Consider the following 13,206-nt stretch of genomic DNA (forward strand, 5'->3'; position numbering starts at 1 on the left):
GCAGTAATGCTTGTTGTCACAACTTGCAGCTGCTTTTGTTGTACAGTAATATTTGCTGTTACCACAAACATCTGTTCTTTAAAGACATTGAGCTGTTCCAGCAGAGAGCGCATGACCTCTGTCATCGCCTTCATCATCTCACTGGTTGTTTCCGGCACCTTCGGGGACTCTAGTTTCTCTTTTAAAAGTTTCTCTTTGTCTCTGTCCCTCTTCCCCGCCATCTTTTTCTCGTTTGTTTGCTTTCACAATAAATTTTAAAGTCTCCGAATATACTCTTATCTGTATAGCTCGATGAATGAGTACTTCTGGGCAATTTCTTGTTTATTCTTCCATTCCCTCCCCTTTCGCTCAACGATTTATGGACATGGGAGGCGTCCCTCCCACCACTTGCTTCTGCCGTTTCACTGCTTTGGGTAAGGAGTGTCTTTTCGTTTAAAAATCAGTTCTCATTTGACTCATGTTCATAGTTGGTCTTCCGACCCCTCTTCATTCATCATTTCAAGTGCCTGATCTCCTGAACTTGATCTGGCTTGCTTCACTTGTACCATCAGGTCTCTCGGCTGGACGGACCACTGGAGCAAGGGGGAGCCTCGATTCCGTGGCATTCGGCCAGAGAAGAGGCTACCCCCTCAAAGCTCCTTGACCAGGTGCCCTTCCCCGGGCTCCTTGGGGGGGGTTACGAGCCTGCTCACCCCCTTCATCTGCCAGAGCACGGAGACACCCCTGGGAGGTCCGGGAGGTGAGTCCGTGAGCGTGCTGCCATCAACCGGAAGTTCTGGGGGCACCTTCTTGAGAGGGGGCATAACTCAGACCTGTAAATCCAATCCCCACCAAACCTGGAGGGCAGGTAGAAGAGAATCAGTTGGAGATCCTCCGTGAGTTTGGTGTCTGTAACTTGCTTGGGAGGGGTCCCATTCTACTGCCTCGCAAACCAAACTGGTTCTTAATGCCCATTCATATTCTTTATAGCACTTTCTTTTCACTGTTGCCATCAGTCATAACTGACCTGAGGCTTTCTTAAGCAGCATTCCCCCATAAACACCCGCCAAAACTGATAGCAAGTCTGTGCATGAACTAGTTCTCTTTCAGATTGGGCATCATCTCCAGATTCTTTCTGGTGCTTTGCAAACTGTAAGACTGCTGTGTGAGAATATTACTGATTTGCTGGTTTTGCTGATGTATGTAAGAGTACTGCTTTTTAACTAGTGTGAAATTTTCCCTGGCTCCCTTTTGTGTTATCAACTATAGTGTAAGATTTTCATTTCTGTCCTCTGCCGCTGAGTTACAGCACAATCTTAGGCAGAGTTACACCCTTCTAAACCCATTGATTTCAATGGATTTATAAGGGTGCAACTCTGCTAAGGATTGCATCATTAGCGGGGTTATTTATCAGGCACACAGATGATTGGTTCCTGTGCAGCTCAGATCTTGTGCAGCATGGGAGATCCACCTATTAACACGTGAGTACATCACTGTGCCTGCACACTTAAAGGTGATTTCCAGCAAGCACTCTTATTCATTTGTTTCCCACTGAGCTCCGTCCAAACAGCACAAGCCTCTGTGCCCACCCTGCCATTCTACTTGGCTTTCGTGAGGTATTGAATGCCTCCCTGATCCTACTTTGTTCTGCTATCTGCCTTTTCGAAATGTTAGACACAAGCCTCTGCCCACTACCTAAGGCTGCCTTTAGATCCTCTCTGCATGTTGTTGCTGTTGTTGCTGTCCACTTCCTCGGGGCACCCTAATTCCTGCTCTGCCCTCCCTGTTACCGCTGCCTGCCTTTCCTCCAGTGCCAAATGGTGCCCTCTCTCACCTTTACAATGGGCCAGCTTTCGCAGGTTGCCAAATATAAACCTGCTAACCTGCTAGAAAACTCTGCTTGCTTTTCTTACAGAGTCAGCACCTCCCTTGCCTGTATTGAAAGCAAAAGTTTTAATTGCCTACAAAACTATGCCCTTTTCTCCTCTCTACCTGAAATTTGGTAGGGAGGCTCTGCTGGGTGGAACTTCCAGAGATTACAGTTTACCCAAATTGGATGGAAAGAAAGAAGGGTTTTTCCCCTCTTGAATTCAATGGAAAATAAAAATGAACAACAGATTAGGCAATAACAATATGAAATTAAAACAAAAATGCTTAAAAGCAAAAATGGAAGACTGAGAAGCCCTAATAAGTCACGCAATGGTCAGTGGGATTTGTTCCCCCTCTGCAAGAGAACATGAAATTATAGCTTTATAAGCAGCATTCAGTCATCACCTCTAATCAACATTTAACCAGAATGTATGTGAGCTCAGAGGCATACCTCGTTTCTGTACGGTGCAATTGCTGGTGTTAGCTTTCTTTAAAAAACACAGAAAGTACTCCAGTGGCACGGGAGGAAAACAAATGTTCAGAAGGCGGCTAGGGGCTGACAGCACATTAAACTGGTGCTGATGTGGACTGGACCATTGCAGGGCAGGAAAATGCACCACATTCCTTCCAGATGGCACACCAATGTTCTTGGGCTACATTCTTTCCAAGAATACTGGAGGAAAGGAGGCTTGGCAAAGAATAGTTTTACTTATCCACGTCATTTATACCCTACAACCACCACCTTTATCCTCAACTGGGAAGCAAAGCTGCTTCCATCACTCCCCTCTTCTCTATTTTATCCGCACAGCACTCCTGTGAGGTACAGTAGGGCAAGTACTGAGGACTGGGGAAACCTGGAAACAGGACAATTGCAAGACAGTGTGTGGAAGTTCCAAACAACAAGCGTTACATTTTGGCAGCCAAGGCTCAGTGGGGAGGCAGCCATGATTAGTATTCTAGGGCTTTTTGGAAGGGGGTGGGGAGAGACTGACTCTAGCTAATCCATGTGTCTGCATGAGGTTTGTTGTTCGTGGCTTTTGCGGAGAAACTCGGGGGGGGATTTAAATGTCTGGGTTCCCTGCCCAATCTTCTCTAGGTGCCTCGCAGCCACAGGGCACGTGGAGAAGGTCGGGCAGGGAACGCTGGCATTTCTGCCTCCCTGCCCTCCCCCCCCTTCTCCAGTGGCGGGCTGGCTGGAGGAGGGAAGGGGAGGCGGGTGGACATGCCCCCCCTTTCCCCGAGCCTATCCGCTTTTGCAGAGAAACTCGGGGGAGTGGGAGGGATCTAAATGTCTGGGTTCCCTGCCCGATCTTCTCTGATCTTCTGCCTCCCTGCCCCCCTCCCTTCTTCAGCCAGCCCACTGCGGCGGACATGCCCCCCTTTCCCCCGAGCCTGTCCGCTTTTGCCTGATCGTATGTGCCTGATTAAGGCTCAAAAAGGTTGGGGAATCCTGCTGTAGGGGTTTCTGACTCATTAGCTCAAGACCAGTGCTCTAGCCAACCATTGTTGCTCAAGGATTTCAAGCCCTTTGAAATATATTACTTGGGCTTAAGAAAGCATAAGAAAATAATAAGTCCCAGGCATGTTGTTGACAAAATAATCTTTTGATTGTTTTCCTGATTTATTGCAGAAAAAGCAAAAGCATTCTAACTTGATCTGTATTTTCATGGCTGTAGGGTAGCTTCCCTGTAAGAGCAAAGGAAACCTGAAGTGTCTTTAGTCAAAAAGTGTAAAGCTGGCTCACCCGCTCTGAGTTGGGAAACACCTGGAGGTTTTTGGGGTGGAGCCTGAGTGATGGGTGTTGCCTTCTGACACACTTCCAGTGATGTCAGGGGGTGTGGCATATGCAAATGAGTTATGCTAATGAGCTCCTGCACCTCTTTTTCTACGAAAGGACCCCTGCTCCCAAGTGTTGTAATTCCACCCCCTTCCATGTACGGGTGGGATCCACACCATTAAGTTCTCTGTGCACATGGCCATCACACAGACGCTCACCCTCTGTAGCTTTCGCCTCGTAAGCACAGTGCGCTGTCACTAGGATCCAAGTGGACCATTGGGTGGCCTGAGTCCAGTCAATGTGCAGATGCATGAAGAAGCACTGTACTGAAACCCACACACCCCTGGTGCTAAACTAAGCTTTGGATTCTAGTCGTGGTAATTCTTATTAGCAAAACCAATATTTATTTCCAAAGGGATTAAAACAACAACAACAATACAATTTTATTACAAAATATCGTTTTTATTACTCCAAATGTTTTCCCTTCAAGCTCTGTTACACACTTTGGCTTTTAGAAACCAAAATTAACACATCTTATAAAAAACAAAAAACAAATGTAAGACGTTTTCCACAATTAAAAAATGTTATGACATGAAAATGTTAAGAGCTTCATTTCAAGAAAGTTGCTTTTTTCTGACCCATTAAAAATTCTAATAGGAAAATCTGAACTAGCTTTAGCTCTGCTATTTCTGTACAGTTCACAAAATAAAAAAGAGCAAAATTAAGGTAATGAAAATATAGCTCAAAGCCCACACTGGGGGAATATAATATGGATTTAATTCTAGAAAAATAATGCTATATGAAGTGGGAGTAATAGGAATTCTGTTTTTGACCCACTGGGGCTTTTGTCCAACAGGGAGTTATGTGTGCTTAAGTGCATTTCTTTCAGTCGTGGCCTGGGTTGTGGGGAGCAAGGCTTGGAGAGATGAGATCTCCCACCTGGCTCTTCTATTCCCTTCCAGGTCTTCTCAGTTCCCTTTTGTTCAAATAGTTTCCTGAAGTCTCTATTCTGAGGCGCTCAGATGGAAGATTCCAGACCTGACTTCCCTGCAGTCAAGGCTGGGGAGTCTGAATTGTGCAGCGTGGCTTGTTGCTTCCGCCACTGCTTGCACTCCAAATACACCACCAAAGGGCTGACGAAAGCCAGAAGCATTAACACGATGAAGCCAATATTCACCTGAAAGAAAAGAAGCAGATGATGAATGTTAGATACGAGACTCGAGGCAGCAGGTGAACAGTGATAACAGCTTTATTGAACACGAAGTCAGAAGAACCAGAACGAGACAACTATGGAGCAACAGGCTCCTTTTTAAACAGTCTGGGCTTGGCAAGCCATGCCCACATGTCAGATAATAACCAATCATAAACTGCACATAAAGACCAATCACTTTGCTTCCCTCCAGAACTTCCTTTGTTCTGATAGGTCGGTTTACGATACCTTGTCAGACTCAAGCTCAATACTTCCATACATTATATTACATACACAACAATGAACTAATACGAGGACTGCAGCTTCTAACTACCTTCCCTTGTACAGGGCACTATGGGCTGTTGCTATCCAAAGAAACGTAAGGATCTGAGAGGAGGACAGACCCTGTTGAGGTCAGCTGATGTGTCTTGGGCCTTAGAGCCTCCTTCAGGCACAGAAAGGAGCAGGGCAGGGAAACAGCGTGCCCTCTGCGATAGGAAAGCTTCCACACTAGCACTCAGATCCTACCTTTGCCCTGCTCGACAAAGCAGTCCTTGCCTTCTGTCTGCTATATTTCAGATGCCAACTTCTAGCTCCTGTCACTGACCTCAGCAACTCCGTGGCTTCGTCTGAGGTTCTGGCACGGCCACTTGCTGACAAAGTGGTTAACTCAGTGGAGCGGATTCAAGTATGAAGCTTCCTTTGCCTAGTGGGCAAAGCTGGGGCTCATTAGTAATGGGTTATATATTACTTTCAATGTGTAAAGTACTTTCCAGATTTAATCCTGGCCATCCCCTCAGGGTCTGCCTGCACGGCTGACCACCACTGACATCCATTAACAGGCAGAAAAGTGAGACTTGAAAGACTGCAAATTGCCCATGGGGAGTGCCTGCATGGAATTTCTCTGTTTCCAAAATTCTAAAAGTTAAATTGATATGGCAGAGGAGAACCCTCCACTGACAATGTAGGCAGCACCAACAGCACAGTTCATGCTGGCCCTGCGACACTGTTCTTCTGGCCGTGTTCCAGTCAGAGCCAGTGGGAATGGGATGTGCTGCATGGAGTGTGGCAGGGTGACGCGGGAAGGTCTTTCCTTAATAGGTTGGGTGTGAAAGGGCATATTGTGGCAGGTGCAGCATGCAGAGCACAAGACGGAAAGGATGTCCATGCCAAGCTTCCATTGTCTATCATGAAGGGTACGGGAGTTCTGTCTCCCTTGGCGTCTGATCACATCACCTGTCTATCACAAAGTCTGTCAAAATGGATCCATGGCTGTGGGATAATTTACACACAAGTCTCAGAGCTCCACAAGACATGGGCCTGGAGCCACCAGACTGCTTCCACAGCAGGAGGATTTCCACCCACAAAGTGTATGCCTTTCTCGACTCCCTCCTCCCCTTAAAGATTCCTCCTGGGATATTCTCCTCCCCCCCCAGCAGCACTGCAGAGGGCACTTGGGGGGCTGCAGGAGGAGGGGGGAGCGAGGAAGCCCCATGGGTGGGGAGTCTGCACTGGCGTCTCCCACTCGGCTTCGGCTACACTCTCCCTCCGCCTCCTGAAAAGATGTCCACGTCTCTTTAGGTTTCACTCTCCTACTGCACTGCTATAATCTCTGCCGTCTGCACTATTTTATTGCCTTATGGTTTCGTCTCTGTCATGACTGTGGCTTCTCTCCGGCTCAAATGGATGTGCTTAAAAGCACTCTAAGCCCCCCCCCCCAAGTGCTAATCGGAGGCTTATCTGCTCTGTTTACCTTCTGATGGCACATAGAGGAATGTAAGACACTTTCCCCTTGCTTTACAAGCTAAGAGTGAACGGTTTGGTCTTGTTTTGTGATTTTTATATTGCCTGAAAAGTTAGAGAAAGATCCCTTCTACCGACATACATTCTGCAAACTAAACACCCAACAGTCTTTACCGTTTTCTGGCTATTTTTGCTTTCTTGTTTAAACCAAAAGCTGGGCAAAACTGAAAGCTGAGAAAATCCTTCTCTTTGAATGTAAAGAGAAGTTTATAGCTTGTTGCCTTAAGTAATTTATTGCCTTGTGTAAAGCTGATGGGTGCCGACAAACGACAACATTCCCGGCCAGCAGGCAGGAAAAAATAGCAGATTTTTTGATACCACTTTGAAACAAGCAGTATAAATAAAGACAGCGTCAAGACTGCTTTAAGAATGAACATGCAGATTTGGCCACAGACAGGGAGCCTTCTGTCCACGGCCTCTCCCAAGAGCCCTCCCCTCACACGGTGTCAGTCTGAGCACAGCATTCCTCCGTGCCCGGCAGTGGAAGAGGCACTCACATAAAAGGGATCTCCCCCCAAAGGGCCCTTGATGAGGGTGAAGGACGGGTACTGCAGGAGGGCCACCACAGCTGAGAGCCCCATCACAAGTCCGTAGAGCTTCCCAAAGTGTTCCAGAGGAAAGCTGCCAAGGAAAAAGAGAGAGAACCTTGGGGTGAAAGTGAACTCTGGCTCTTCTAAATCACCTGCCACTGTCCTGCCCATCCTGACCTTCTGTGCCTTCTGTGCCTTCTTTTCCTGTCTGCCTACCAGGGGAAAGGAGAGAGGATGCGGCATGCTTGGCAGGGCCAAGGGACAGGGCAGAACATTGCTGTGCAGCACCTGCATCGATATTTCATGGCAACCCCACTTCAACCTCAACAGAGGGCAAGGGCTTGGGAGCATTCAACAGAGTCAGTTCAGTAAATCGTTTTAGGAAAAAGCTGTATTTTAATGCAAATGAAACAAGAAAGGTCTACCCCCTCATATACCAAAAGAACAAGGGGGGCAAAGTTTGCACTCATAGAAGACGGGGTCCTCAGATCTGCCTCCTACAGTTTGCTTGGCTGAGTATAGCAGCCACTTCTCCCCAGTGCGGTCAGCATAAGATAACTCCAAAAGAACAAAATGCATTATCCTGTCTCCCACAGAGGCTAGTGCCAGAAGAGTACATTATTATTTTATTTTACAAAATGTATATCCCACCTTTCTGCCTTCACAAGGGCTACTAAGGCAGCTAACAAATTAAAACATCTCCCTTATAAATAAAAGCCGAATGGTGGTGGCACTTCTCTAGAACATTCCACACGCTCCAAAATCAGTTCGCGCTCTGATCTGTCATTCAGAGGGTCTCCCTATCCACTGGCTGCTTTGCCTGAGTCCTGCTTCCAACATTCTAAACACTTTGCTGATCCTCTCCCCCCCACAGCCAGTCAGAACGCACAGGTCATTTGCGTATGTGGCCTGATTCGCCTTTGCCTCGGAACACAGAGGTCATTTGCATATGCGACTTGATTGGCTTTTGCCTCTAGCATTCTAAACAGTTTTGCTGTTCTGAGGTAAAATGTGTCCAATCTCCAGGTGAGGGCTGGAGATCACTCAGAATTACAACTGCTTTCCAGATGGCAGAGATTAGTTCCCCTGGAGAAAATGGTAGGCTTTGTATCCTTCTATGCTGCTGAGGTGGCCCCCGTATGACAGCCAATGTGACGTAGCAGTCAGGGCTTCAGAGCACGGGAGAGGCTGCAGGGGTGTGGGGGGTGGAAAGCTGAAGAGTGAGGGGGAAATAAAGGCAGGTTGATGATTGGCTGGGAAGGAGATAGGATTGCCAACTCCAGGTGGGAAATTCCTGGAGATGTGAGGAATGGAGCCTGGAGAGGGTGAGGTTTCAGGAGGCGTGGGACCTTGGACAGGTACAAAGCCATAGACTCCACCCTCCAAACCAACTATTCCCTTCTGGGGAACCATTGTTGCCAATCTCCAGGTGAGGGCTGGAGATCACTCAAAATTACAACTGTTCTTTAGGTAGCAGAGATCAGTTCCTCTGGAGAAAATGGTGGACTCAGTGTCATTATACCCTGCTGAGGTCGCCACAGCAAATTGACACTGAGTGTCCAAGGCCGGGGCACCCGCCCAGAGCCTCTTTCTAGAGGCCGTTGTATTTATTTCCACAACGGGCCTTTTTCCTAGTATATAACAAAACCATTAAACCCCCCTCCAACCCCCCCAAATCATTAAAACAATTAAAACCAAAGCTAAAATACAAGGCGTTAGAACAATTAAAACATTGGTCAGGAAGGACGGATCACTGAGGGAACGCCAAACAAAACAAAAAAAGTCTTCAGTCTAGCAGGAGTCAAGAAATATGGAAAGTTACATTTGTGCCAGGAAGTGTCCTCTGAATCCTGTACTGTGCTGAATTCTGAGAAAACATGGTTGCACTTGCCAGTAAATGATGCTCACTGAGTGTTTTTCTATGCACGCACACATGGGAACTGCACATGCACAGGCCAGCTAAGGATGCTCTAAAAGCTCCTGGCTATGTGAGGTGCTCTCCCACCCTTTGGCATGCGCCCCCCAAAGTGCCTATAAAGGGGGGGGGGAGGAGAGCCTCCTTCCTGGCTGGAGAAAGTGCAACCAAAGGAAGACCCAAAAGCTCACATCAGGATATGAGGGAGGGAGATGTGCCTGCACAGAAGAACACTTGATAACAATAGTTCTATAGATAAGCGCAACTGTGTTTTCATTGTCATGTCTTCTGTGCAGGCCCACACAGAGAGCAGAAGGGGAAGTGAAACTCTTACAGAAAAAGGCTGTGCAAGACAGCTCTGTCCACTGCAGCACTCTGCCGCCTCTGGAAGGGACATCGATGGCATCCACATTTCACCAAGGTTGAGGGAGTGGACCAAATGGCCGCTCTGCAAAGGTCATGGAGAGGGATTCCAGATCGGAAGGCTGAGGAAGAGGCCTCCAGTGGATCTAGCAGAACGGGCCGTGATCTGGAAAGACACCTGCTTCCTCATAACACTCCTGCATGAAGGATATAATCCAACGTGAAATTGTCTGGGGGGAAATAGTACACCCTGCTTTGGGTCCCTGAAAGGCCATAAAGAGATTTTTGGTAACCCTTAACGGAGGAATTAGTTAGGGAGCAAACCATGAGATCTGTCCTCTCTACAACAAACTAGACAAGAAACCTTTCCCATTTAAGTTGATGGGACCTTCTGGCTCCCTATCCTCTAATAAAGTCCTTTGCACTAAGAGGAGGTCAAGGTAGAAGTTGAATGAATCAGGCAGTGTGTAGATCGTGCTTTGGGACGGGGAGAAACGAGTCAGTTCTGTTCCCAGCCCTGCAAGTCAGAGTGGCAAGCCAGCCCCGCCAATGAGGGGAAATGAGGGTGGGAGACATCGCTTCTCATGGCAGCTTGCCGAGAGTTCGAATGGCCAGAGGGAGGCGAGGGAAGGCATTCAATAGGCTGACCTGCCAGGAAATGTGAAATGCATCCCCGAGGGATGATGGGTCCCTCCCAGGCCATCGGCAGAACTTCCTGCATTTGGCACGGAGGGAGGCGGTGAACAGAGTCCTCTGGAGGAGTCCTCCATGCTGAGAGGAGGGACAGGGGACACCTGGAGTTCACGGGCCACACTCATGGTCGTCTGGGGGTGAAGGGCTTAAAGCATCTGCCACCCACTGCCCTTTCCTGCCATATGAATGAATGAATGAGTGAATGAATCCCTTGGTGGTCTGCCTTGCAAATGGGCTGTGATGACAGAGGCTTCCTCCTGACACCGCATCAGAGGGAGACGGGGCCACCTTGCCTGTTTACATAATGTACAGCTGAGGGACTGTCCACCCTGACATGTACATCTTCCCCCCAGAGGAGGGGGAGACCAGCCACAAGGGCAAGACCCTATTGCTCTGCATGCTGCTGCTGATGTGACCTTGGGTCAGTCACAAGTTCTCTCAGAGCTGTTCTCTCAGGAGCAGTTTTCAAAAGACCTCTCTCAGCCCCGCCTGCCTCACTGGGTGTCTGTCTGTTGTGGGGAAGGGAAGGGAAAGGAGTTTGTGAGCCGCTCGGAGACTCCTTTGGGTAGTGAAGGGCAAGGGGCCTGAGTCTGAGAATGCTGATGGTGAGGGCGCTTTTGTGAGGGCATTTACTTGAGTGCGCTCCCCAGCCAGCAAGAGAGGCATCCGTTACCAGGCAGGCCGGTAGCCAGAAAACTGTCAGTCGGGAAGGGGGGGGCAGGGGACCATGGCATCACTTCTGATGTCACAAAAATAATAAAATAAAAGGCTATATCCCAGTCTGAGGAATATGTGGCTGGGAAAATGTGGAGGCTCAGACACTGTTTCCTTTCCTCTGCGATCTCGCTGACCCTGGTCAGGGTTTCATGAGCTTTCAAACCACATATATAATTTCTACAGTTTCAGCAATGGAAAGAAGTCATATATGCCCTCACCATGCTTTCGGTGGCAAGTTCTCTTATACACCCTTTATTAACAATAGTTAAGAAGGCCGGGCAGGGGAGAGGCGAGGCAGAGTGCGCCAAAGAAGTGCGGTCTGGGGAGAGGCGACGGCTCTGTGTGTGTGTGTGTGTGTGTGTGTGTGGCTACTGCAGGGTAAACAGGGCAGCACCGGAGGGGGGGAGGAGGAGTGCAGCGTGGTCCGGGGAGAGGCAAGGCAGCGTGTGCTGGGCGGCGGCTGCTGCAATATTTCCCATGGAGGTGTGCGACCAAGACAGGAGGGGGAGGGGGAGGGCGGCATCCTAGACAATGAAGCACGGGGGGGGGGCACAACCTGTTCAGCTGGTTTCTTTCTGACCTTCCCTCCTATTTATCTAAAACTGAGGGCCATAGGCCCCCAAACGACACTCGAAACCGGTACCTGTTCTCTGATGTGCTGATGATGCCGCTGTCTCATCCCTCACTAAAGTGGGATTCATGCGCTCACTATCAGTCTTTATCTCATATTGCGCCCAGAATTCCCTACTCATCAATTATGACAAGACTCAAATTTTACTGTTCTCCAAATCATGGAAGCTGCATACTTGGAAAATCAATGGCAGAACCATCACCCAAGTTAAATCCTTCAGGTATCTGGACGTTCTTTTTCACTACAACTTAAAATGGTCCATGCATCGCGACCAAGCCCTTCTCTTGGCTAAGACTAAGCAGTCGGCATTAACCCGCTTTCATTACTTTTGTGTAGTGGGCTAGACGCGTGTAGAAACCACAGAGACGGAGGTAGTGATCAGCATGGTTTACTGGTACACAAGTAGAACACAGAACACCGGCCGAGTGGCCAACTATATACAGTACCTGGGAACACCCCTAGATCCTATTGGTGGGTTTAACCTCCCGCCAAAGTCCCTATTGGTTCCCCAAGGAAAATCCAGGAGCCTAGTCCCTATTGTTCCTAGGAAGTTAAGCTCGGCAGTACATCGCTGGCGCCTAGTGGCGGTCAGCGGACATAACAATTACCAAAAAGGTAATCAATTTGTTCCGGATGCTTTACGGATTTTCCATACCACCATTCTCCCACAGTTACTTTATGGGATTCCTGTGTGGTTCCAATGCTTCAACTAAAATGTCGAAAAAATCAAAATGTCTTTTCTACGTCATATTTTAGGCACCCCCAACTCGGTGCGCTATTTCACCCTGTGTGCTAAATTGGGCCTTCACATAGATGCGGAGATCTCGGGCATAGAGTGTGTCGGCCTGGTGCTGGAAGCTGAGGAGAGTTTGGCGATCTGGTTGGTGTACCGACCGCCTAACGCACCGGCCAGTAGCCTGCCGTCCCTACTGGAGGCCGTAGCAGGCTGGGCGTTGGAGCACCCTCGGCTTTTAGTCTTGGGTGACTTCAACGTCCATGCCGAGGACGCGGCCTCGAGTCGGGCTACGGACCTGGTGGCGTCCATGGCGTCGCTGGGACTCTCCCAATTAATATCGGGCCCCACGCATCAGGCCGGGCACACGCTCGATTTGGTCTTCGCGGCAGGGAGTATGGTGGACCCGATTACCACAATTGAGGTACCATGGTCGGACCACTATGCCCTGAAGGCTCGCATTGATGTCCCGCCCCGACCCTGTTTAGGCGGCGAGCAGATTTTAGCTCGCCCGCGGAGCCTGATGGACCCTATGCGGCTTCAGATGGCTCTGCGGGATCCGATGCCCCCTGGCGGTTCGTTAGATGAGCTCGTGGATGATTGGCATAGCCGATTCGCTGTGGCCATCGACGTGATCGCTCCTCGGTGCCCTCTGCGCCCTCGCTCTAGGCTGGCCCCCTGGTATACCCAGGGGCTGCGGCTTATGAAACAGGAGCTCAGACGGCTAGAGAGACGGTGGCGCCGAGCTCGCGACGAGGCGACAAGAGCATCTTATAGGACGTTTATGAAAGCCTATGAGATGGCAGTCAAGGCTGCGAAGAGAGACTTCTACGCAGCCAGGGTTGCGTCCGCTAGCTCACGCCCGGCCCAATTATTTAGGACAATTCGGTCACTGACAACACTGCCCCAGGGCAGACAAAATGGTAGGGAATTGGACATTGGCTGTGAGGCTTTTGCGAGCTATTTTGCGGATAAAGTCTTAGCGCTCCGCCGCGACCTCCCCGCCA

The 13,206-nt window shown here is 49.1% G+C and overlaps 1 protein-coding gene across 1 annotated transcript in view; it reads right to left on the bottom strand.

Annotated features, from left to right (window-relative positions):
* Positions 1 to 4,378: 4,378 nt before the first annotated feature.
* SLC43A3 (solute carrier family 43 member 3) overlaps positions 4,379 to 13,206 on the bottom strand; it is a 56,769-nt gene continuing 47,941 nt past the window's right edge. Inside the window, exons 12-13 of the mRNA XM_015412086.1 lie at positions 7,115 to 7,238; positions 4,379 to 4,802 (exon numbers count right to left, since the gene is read on the bottom strand). Coding sequence (XP_015267572.1) covers positions 4,644 to 4,802; positions 7,115 to 7,238 — 283 coding nt within the window. The 3' untranslated portion in view covers positions 4,379 to 4,643. The remainder of the gene's footprint in view (positions 4,803 to 7,114; positions 7,239 to 13,206) is intronic.

The sequence above is a fragment of the Gekko japonicus genome, unplaced genomic scaffold (assembly GCF_001447785.1).
Source record: "Gekko japonicus isolate JY-2015 unplaced genomic scaffold, Gekko_japonicus_V1.1 scaffold1475, whole genome shotgun sequence".
Classification (NCBI taxonomy): Eukaryota; Metazoa; Chordata; class Lepidosauria; order Squamata; family Gekkonidae; genus Gekko; species Gekko japonicus.